Genomic DNA, 10,061 nt, shown 5'->3' with positions numbered 1-10,061 from the left:
TGGAAGCTAATTTTACGTTGAATGCTAATTTAAATTGATTTCTATTTGTTTCTTTAAATAGGCATCAGTGAAAACAGACCACGACTAGAGGGGACATCAGAAACAACGCGCTATCCCTCTGCAAATTTGGGAGAGTTCAACGGCTGAGACCATGGGGTCACAAAAATCGCTCGTTCGGGCAGGGTCCACGACTCGACTCCACAGAGGAACTTTCAAGGGCGCCCAAAGTCCATCCCATCTCCACCTCCCCCTCTTTCACGGGTCCAAAAATAATGACGGCGACCATGTCTCCTCATCTCGGTCGGCGAAGGCCTCTTCTTCCCGCTGTCCCACCGGTGCCCGCCCGGCCACACCCGTCTCCGGAGCGGCGGCGTCTTCGGAGCGCCGAAGATCGGGTCCCCGAGGGAGGGAGGGAGGGACGGAGACGATGCTCGACCTTGCCGCTCGGAAATCCTCCACCGTCGGCGGCGGCGGCAAGGGGGGACTCTTCTCTCGTCGCACGGGTAGTATCTCCTGTCAAGGTTACTTTGCGGGGCTGCGGGAGTGGTAGGTGGGGTCTTCAGGGTGTGGGGCGGTCGGAGGGGTTGGAGTAAGGGGATGAGGGAGGAGATGAGCCCCCTACCCCCTCCCCTCACATTGCGAACCATATAAAAGGCGGCCCGCGGTCCAGATCAGCAAGTCGAACGGCGGATCACCTCCAACCCTCTTGCAGCTATAGTAGCGATCTTCTCTCGCAAAACCTCAACTTCTTCAACATGAAGGTTCTGGTAAGTCCGAGCATCTGCATCAATCTTCAGCCTCTCCTCGACCACCGTGAGTGTCAATTGAGCAAAATTTTTTTCCAAAACCATTCCTTCGGGCCACGCATGAGATACGCACTGGATCTATTCCTCCATCTCGTATCCATTTGCTAAGTTTTTAGATAGAATTGCATGTTTTATTTTTTTTTTACTCGCAGTTTTTTTCTGTCTTGAAGTTATAGTTTTAATGCTATGAAATAAATTTAAATCCAAGCCTCCGCAGGTACTTTGCCTTTTACGACAATAATAAGAGTTCTCAATTCCCTGAACATTAATACCAACACAGGGATTCTTCTTATTCCGTTGATATAACAAGGGCATAAACCAATAATTTGATGCAGAGAAAAATTCTAATATTTGCAAAGCTAAATAACCGGAAAAGTATCTCTTTGGCACCTTAAAATATTCACGCCAGCCGACGCCCGACTTTAAAATCACTCCCCATCATTGTTTGCATAAGACACGCCAGAGAGTTCTGCATACATAAGGATGTCGCCTTAGCTCAACTTCCAAATCGAACAATGAAAAAGACGATTCATATATCCATACAGCTACCACCTATATTTTCAAGAAACGATAGGATTTACTTATCCACAATCGTTATTTAATTTAAAAAGCGAACCAATTTATTCCTTTCCTCTACACTCGTAGGATAAAATTGCTAAGCAAGGTACTAAAAATAACTTTCATCTAATATTTCCCTCGTGGTATCAAGCCCGTGAATTTAAGATACTGCATAGATACTTGCAGTCGCTCTAATGCTCCGTACTGCGATGCGGTCTCTAAAATCTATTTCATTTCCGAATCACTATATTTATTTTTTATATTCTCCTAAAGCAGTACCTACTTTACATCCGTATTTTTTTAAACGATAATCGATGCGGAACCACAAAATTTCATGACCACGATAGGGATAACTAACCCGAAAGAAACTTGAACCGCGATCTTCAAATGAGGAATCGCGGACTATACTCACCAAAAAGAGAATTGCTTCAGGATAATTTCGCGCATTCTTGTGAAAACTCGATAGAAAAAATTTTATAAAACGGTCACTTAATCTAATGCATGATTTCTATTTAATTCTTTGCTTATGTAGGAATATGCTTAAATCTACAGTGGCTGGTTCAGTCAGGGATTAAACTCGGAAAGTCACGCCTGGCAATGAATTCAATCACGGTAACGGCCACTGCATAGGGACAAAAAGGCTATACTTAAAAAAAAAACTCTGTGGGGAGATGTTCCATGTCTCACGACTCTAGATGCCTCAGATGTCTCTCCCAAGTCTCTAATACCCTTTCTCTCCTCTTTTCGGCGCAGGTGTGCCTGGCAGTCGCCATCGCTTGCGCTTCAGCGCAGCTGCATGTCTTCCCCTTCCCCTACGCCCACACCTACGTGCCATTCCCCTACCACGCCTACTCCACATTCCGCGTGGCACCCGTGCCCGCATCCACCCAGTACCACGCCCAGGACTCCTTCGGACAGTTCTCCTTCGGACACGCCGGTGATGGACAGTCCCGCGTCGAGGCCAAGACCATTGACGGAGCCGTCCGTGGCGCTTACTCCTACGTCGACCCCACCGGCAAGCTCATCAACGTCCACTACCAGGCCGATGGCAATGGATTCCGCGTGCTTGGAGCCAACAACCTGCCCGTCGCCCCCGAGGTCCCTGCCGTGCCTGCCGTTGAGCTGCCCGTCGGACCCGAACCCGTCCAAGACACCCCTGAGGTAAGAGCACTCCCGTCCCTGCTGGTTCTATAAGCGCTACGAGTCATCAGCGACTCCAAGCTACATCGTAATTCCTGACCATCAAAACTGCAGTCATTAAATAACTAAAATAAAGTTGTTTCTCATCAGAGTGCCGCTAGGAATTTTCGCAAAAATATTAATACGACTGTAAGGATTTTAGATGCTGAAAGTTACTCATAAAGAAAAAAATCTGAAATTCCCTAATGGAGTAGAATGCAAACTTTATTTTGGCTATCTTTGAGCAATAATATCGATAACTCGTCACTTTTTCCATTAATTTTCCCCATTAAGACGCGAGTGCAAACGAAGTTTTCTTATAAAAGTTATTGTAGCTTTTTGTCGCTTTTTAATGTTAGTTATTACGGTCATTGATTCGTAAAAAAACACTCATGCGCAATGTAGGAATCAAAGCCAAATTACGAAAAATGAAAAAGGAAAATTTCAAACTTAGACCGGAACTAAGTAGAAGGGAATATTCACATCATTAAGTTAACACGCTACGAGAGCCAATAGGGTATATAACTCCGGGAACCTCCGAGTACGATTCAAAATCAAAGCATAACACGGGGAGCGGAGTCTAGGTGTCATTACCTAACCCAAAAATACTAATCACGCCGCGCAAAATGAAGCCACACTCGCCTCGGCGTATTTGATCCAGCCATTAATGGAATAGCTGTTAATCGCTATTCAGTGAAAGAAAAAAGACTAACGAGCAGCCCTCTGAACACATCTCAAAATTTATGACGCAATGAGTGAGAAAAGGCAGCCCGCCTTCAGTCCACATTTATCAATAACCTTGCAAGGTCACTGCCACGGGAACGCCGCGAGGGAGTTACGAGTGACTCACACCTGGCAGCGAGAAGTAACGCCCCTCTCGGCAGTCCGCTGTGCAGCTCAACAGCACGGACGGTTAACGGCCCCAGACACGCCCACTTCATTCAAAGTAGAGGTAATGCGCCAAAACAAATATATTAATTAAATAGCAATCAAAAGGTAAAGTTGTCTATTTCGTCTATGAACCAAACGCTCATAACCCATTTACATCCATACCCCTTATTACCGTGGTTTAAAATGTGTGTATTGTTTTCAACGAAATAACACAGAGGAACAGTGAAAAATGTCTAGGAATACAAGTAAGACAACAAATAAACACTGACTACGGAGATATATCCTGAGTTTTCGACAATTTTATCAATAGTCTTTTGACTTCGCTGGGTTATATTTTTAGGTCGATAACAACATGTTTCTTTTTAAATTGTGAATAAGTTAGATAAAGATTAAACATCGGTATAGGGACTTTAAAATTTAAATATTGGGGACTGAATCCCATAAATAGAGAAATTACTATAAACAAATACTTCCATCACTCACATAAAAAACAGCTCGCCATTCAAATAAGTCGCAAAGTGAGTTACCACTAGCTAAACTTAAACCTAGCAATGGAACCCATTTCTACAAAATAAATGAGGATCGATTTTTCTCTCCATTACGTTACTAATTAAATCACCACTATGTGCGATTTCACAAATATTACCTGACTCCTGTCCTCACATGCACTGTTTCCCTCTGCACAGGTGATCGCTGCCCGCGCCGACTTCGAGAAGAAGTACGCCGAGGCCGCAGAGGCCGCCGCCGCCGCCCCCGAGGAGCCCACTGAGGTCGCCGTGTCCCGCCGCCGCCGTGACGCTGTCTTCCCCATCGTGCACGCTCCCCTCGTCCACCACGTCGCCGCTCCCCTCCCCGCCGTCAAGACCACCTTCAAGTACAAGGCTTTCGAGCCCGTCGACGCCGCCGTGCCCGCCGACACCAAGAAGCTCGAGATCGCCGAGAAGGAACACGAGGTCATCAGCTACCCTTACCCTTACGCCCTGGTCAAGGCCCTGCCCGTGACCGAGGAGAAGGTCGAGGAGGTCAAGCCCATCGAAATCAAGACAGCTTTCCCCGCCTTCACCCCCTTCGGCTACTACTACTAAGCGGTGGCTGAGAGAGAGTGTGCAAGAGAGAGAGTGTGCGAAAGAGAGGCTGCTGTCGCCACCGGGTCGAGACGAAATGGGGCGAGTCCCTTTTGACATCGAGGACGCGGCGTCAAAATCGATCTAATCGGTTGGAAACCCTTACATCAAACCAGACCACAGCACCGAGACTGAACAACGATTTTACGGATGCGAAAGGATAACTTCAAACAAAACCATCATCCAAAATTCGTGAGCCGGGAAATGAAGAATCTCAAGACTACCACCGTAGCAAGAGCAGATTTTAAGATAACAAGATGTAAAATCTTTTTGTTAAAAAAAAGACTCGTGTACTTTGCTCCCTTTAAGTTCTTTGTAGAATCCCGGCATTTTTTGAGCGCGTGAAATAAAAATACACTCTTCCGCCAAGCGGGAGGAGTTATTTTTTCTTATGCATTGAGTATCAATCTTTTTACCAAACCCCATCAGCGACCTTCTTCACCAACCTAAACTGTAATTCCCGATGATTGACTGTTATCTAGTGATTCAGAACGATCACTAGATAACAGTCAACGGAAATCTGCTTCTTTAAATTAACCCCTGCTTTTTAATGTAAGTCATCGTTGGACGATAGAGGAAAAGGAAAAACACGATAAAATTTACAAATTAACAAAATTCTCTTCTCCGTATCTAATCCATCCCTCCCGAAATAAAAGAGCACATTTCTAGACACAATGGCTCAAGGTATAGGTGACTCTGACGTCACTTGTTTGTAGTAGTAGTACCTGTATCAATTACAATACCGTCCAATTACAGCGCTAAACACATAAGTACAATCTAAGAAGTTAAAATGTTTCTAATAACGTTTATTTCATTTCGAGATAAAGCGCTTAAATTGAGTTAGCAGCATGGTAAATAATCTCTAAGTTATACATTCCTTAAGCTGGTAATTTTTCGCGCAAATACTAGTGCATGACTGTAATTTATATTGTAGCTACAGGAATATCTAAGCAAAAAAACAAGAATTCTTCTTTCTGATTCAAATGATTTAGAGGATAACTTTTAACCTAATTCGAGACAATGAGGAAGGGCTTAAATACCAATCTCAAACTTACGGTCCTTTTCAAGCGTAGTTCTGTTGTATAATATTGGTAAATCGGTAAATGAATGAAAAGTCACGCCATTCTAAGTGATACTTATGCTTTCATTTTATATGGTTATTCATGAAAATCACAAATTATTGGTCAGCTATAGCATTTACTTTTGCTTGCAATGGGTCGCATCAACGAAATGACATATCAGACGACTGAGACTCAAATTCAGAACGTGTTTCCTTAACTTAAGCGGACACCTCTATTTCTCACTTGTGCTAACAACTTATTTTGGATTCCTGCTTTAAGGTATCTCGGGTAGACTACCTTCGTAAGGCAAATGTCATTGTCTTGGTCACTCTGATTTAACAATTATAGCAAGTTTCAGCATGTACAGCCTCGGTGAGTGTCACTGTATGTTTGACAATAATTTAAAAGAGCAAATCGATTTATTAATTTGATTTTTAATCAAAAATATACAAAGGACAAAATACCTGTAAGAAAAAATGATTTTAAAATGGAAAAAATCAAATATTGATAAAAATAATAAATAATTTCCAAGTATTAATTTTGCTGCAATTTTTGTAAATTTTATTGTTGCTCAAATATCAAAGTGATAAAATAGGTAAGAGGTGAAGAAAATTGTATTATTATAGGAAATTGGCGGGAAATACTATAAGGAAACCGAAATGAAGAGGAAGAATGTTTCTTGAATTCTTCGCAGACCACATACAAGGGATTACCAACACATAGCTCAAAAATCCCATGCAAAGTATATAATAATAATAACTCGTCTGTATTGGGCGAGATTGGGACCAAAAAGTCCCATCTTCCATCTAACCCTTCAGATAGTGTGGGAAATACTAGGAGGCCTAAGACGATTCCAAATCGACAGCACTCTAGTGAAACAAACATTCAGGCGCCAGATGAAGGACTGTAAAAACTAACCCGGGTCAGATACCGGCAGTGATCATAACCTAGCTATGACTTTATGCCATCTGAAATTACAAATACATAAACCGAAGAAATCAGTAAAAATATATCTGGCAGGTTGAAAAATTGAAGGAGTTCGAAATAGAAGAATATGTGACCCAAAAATCAGAGACAAGGGAACTTTTAGGAAGCAGACTGCAGGAAATTAGAATGAAAAATATATATTAGAAGAGGTGTACAGGTATAAGCGGAAGAAGTTTCTGGTAAAAGAATAGTCCTAAAATAACATGAATCGCGCAGGAAGTACGTGACCTCATTGAAGCAAGAAGAAAGTACATGTAACCGAAAACAGAGAAGGACACAATAATTGCAGAGCAATAAGAAACGACGATTATCGTAAAGATAGCAAGGCTAGTGAAACGTGGACGAAAAATAGCAGTGAAAACGTACAGAACAATTTTGTACATGGACATGTGGTAGAAGCCACCAATAGCGAGGAGCCACTTCAAAGAAATCGGCGTAAGATGTAATACCCCAAGGCACATAAATAGATAGGTGAAGATTGAAAAAGAAGGCATTGTGAAGAGATGGGAGAAATATTTGGACGAGTTTTACCATGGAAATAGTCTAAACACGAAATCTATCGAAAAGGGATGGAAGTGGACGAAGATGAAATGGGAGTCCCAATTTTAAGATCAGAATTTGATGCAGCAGTGAGAGACAAATGAAGAAAGCATTGGGAAAAGGAAATATTACAGCAGAGCCGATTAAAAATTCAGGCGATAAGGCATAGAACCAGACGCACAAAAACGTAAGTGAAATGAATTCAACCGACGAATACCCAAATTACTTCGAAAGGAACATCATAATCCTAATTACGAAGAGAAAAAGAGCGGAAAAAGAACTGAAAATGTTTTGACCATAATCCTGCGTACACGTGCGTCGAAGATAATGATAAGGGTCGTCAGCTGAATAGAACAGATAGGAATGGAAAAGAACAGTATACGTTCCCACATTTGTTGCATTTGTAGACTTAAAGAAGGCGTTTGACAACGTGGATTAGAACTCATTATTACAATCTTAAAAGAAATTGGAGTTCTATACAACAACAGGAGAATCATACTCAGCTTATACAAAAATCAAGAAGCGCTAATAAAATCAGAACCCAGAGTTAAAGAGGAAAAAGTTAGAGAAGAAGTAAGACAAGGTAGTATTTTGTCACCTGTATTTTTCAACGTTTGCATCGAGCAAGATCATCAATCAAACAATCAAACGAAATGAAACAAAATAAAAAGCATCAAGAGTGAATATCCATCGAGCATTGCCAATGACATAGCTATTATAGCAGAGTCTGAGAATAATATGAAGAAGTTCCCGACAAATATGAGAAAAAATAATTGGTAGTTATCAGGTAACCATAGGCACAAAAAAAACTAATATATTATTATGAAGTAGAAGAGAAGAAGTCAAAACTAACACTAGAACAGGGAAGAAAAACTGGAAGAAGTGAATTAATTCTGTTACTTGAGAATCAGGATAACTAACGTTGGGAGAAGCAACAAGTTAATTATCAACAGAATAGTCTAGGTGAAGATAGAATTCCACCAAAAGAAATATCTACCATCCGCGGGAAATTTTAACATTGAAATAAAGAAACAATTCATCAGAACTTACATTTGGAGTATGATTCTCTACGGGAGTGAGGCACGGACAATGACAACAGCGGAGAAATCAAAATTGTAGGATTTCGAAAGGTGGTGCTATAAAAGAATTTTGAGTACCAAACGGATCGACCGAGTAAGTAATGAGGAAGTCCACAGAAGAGAATCTTCTTGAAAGACCTGATAAAAAGACTAAACAACTTAATCGGTCATATTTTGAGGCATGATGGCCTGATGAAGACAATCGTTGACGGTAAAGTAGAATGGAAAAGGAAGACCGCGAATAAAATATACGGAATCGGTAAAGATGGATGTGAAAGAGAAGAAATACGTAGACACGAAAATTTCGGAAGAGGATCCTGAAGTGTGCCTCCAAATGTGTTGAGTCGTACCGCACATTTAAATGGGTTTACAAAAGTCGCCATTTGCTTCGCTGATGGAAAATTTGACTAGAGTTTCACGGGAAAATAAGCTGTAATTAGGGGAGTTAACAGAAATTTATATTCATGATGATGAGATCTATCAAATTCATAACTTTTAGATGATATTCCTCGCATTATAATAAATCTATTGTAAAATATTGGCAAAAGGGGATCGCATTGCACTCATCACAGCGCCGCGGACATATTTGAAAACCGATTAAAATGCGACCTTAGTGGCGACAGAAATCAGCCTTTTATGGGAAAGTATTGGGCCTCCTCTATGCAGTTCCCTTGTACGTAGACGTGAAAAGATTAACTGACAGGATACTTGAGTGGAGAGCTGCGTCAAGCCAATCTTAAGATTGTTGACCAGTGATGATGATTGGAAAAATTCAAAAAATGGTACAACAAATAGATTAGAGCGTAACGAAGAAGAGATATAGATGTAGGTATAGCCTATACCGTATAGGCAATCATACTTGCCTTAGAGTAGTGTCAATCACCTCCACCGCGGTACCCCGCCTGTATATCCGATGGTGTTTAGTTTCTGTTGTAGTTTGATTGAGTTCGTGACGTCATCAACTTATTTTCAAAAGAGTAACGGACGTCGATTTTTCGTCACGAATCGCTCAAGAAGTAGGCGAAGGATCGAGACCCGGAAAGCTGAGAGTTTATTCATTTTTTAACTATACCACAATCACGAGTTAAAAACTTGGCGAATGAGTGTATGCTTGTGAGTACTCACTGGGCGGATACTCACGGAAAGCTCGAGGTAGATGGATGGCGGTCAGCGTATTCCTTCCAGTACACCTGCTCTAGCACTTCGATACGAGGGAGGATTCCTAACTCGAGTATTTGCAATAGCGGACAACAAACCAAAAATCGAAAAACTTGCCCGCCATGGCGGCGAATAAAAATCGATCCAAAATTTAACCGCACAGGTAGAAATCAGCAGCAGAGAGAGTCAGCGAGAACGCTCGGCTAACCTGTCGTTCACCATTACCAAAATAAGGCGTTACTTCTTCCGGCTGCAAAATTAATTCAACGACCGAACATGCTGCAGACAAATGCCCCCAAAGGAATGTTTAGAATATTCGCTTAAGTCCGATACCGCGCCCACCTGATTTTTTCCCAAGGGCAATCGGGAAGTAAACAACCTCGAGGTCAACCCCTGGGAGTGCTACAACAATGCAGCGCACGCATGCGGGAAGGAGATTCCTTTCGCAAGGATAGGTCAAATTGCGCCGCGGCGGTCGTCTGGGAATGCCGAGGACCAGCACGCCTCGTGGAGATATCCTTACGCCTTACGCAGTGTATTTCCGCGTCAGGATGACAATATTTTTCATACCCAAGAATATTATAATAGAGGAATCCCAAGTCGGCCACTACCTGGGCTGTCAACTACGGCGAATTTTAATAGGTCCTCAAAAGTCGTGACTCGCGACGCTGATGGTAA

At 42.0% G+C, this 10,061-nt stretch overlaps 1 protein-coding gene across 1 annotated transcript; it reads left to right on the top strand.

Annotated features, from left to right (window-relative positions):
- The first annotated feature begins 661 nt into the window (after window positions 1-661).
- Window positions 662-4,950, top strand: LOC124168891 (cuticle protein-like). The gene is made up of 3 exons (XM_046547272.1): window positions 662-767; window positions 2,118-2,525; window positions 4,121-4,950. Exons 1-3 carry the CDS (start codon window positions 756-758, stop codon window positions 4,517-4,519), a joined length of 819 nt encoding a protein of 272 aa, XP_046403228.1. The 5' UTR covers window positions 662-755; the 3' UTR covers window positions 4,520-4,950.
- The last annotated feature ends 5,111 nt before the right edge of the window (window positions 4,951-10,061 follow it).

Source organism: Ischnura elegans, chromosome 1 (genome assembly GCF_921293095.1).
Source record: "Ischnura elegans chromosome 1, ioIscEleg1.1, whole genome shotgun sequence".
Taxonomy (NCBI): Eukaryota; Metazoa; Arthropoda; class Insecta; order Odonata; family Coenagrionidae; genus Ischnura; species Ischnura elegans.
This window is presented reverse-complemented; position numbering and strand designations above follow the sequence as displayed.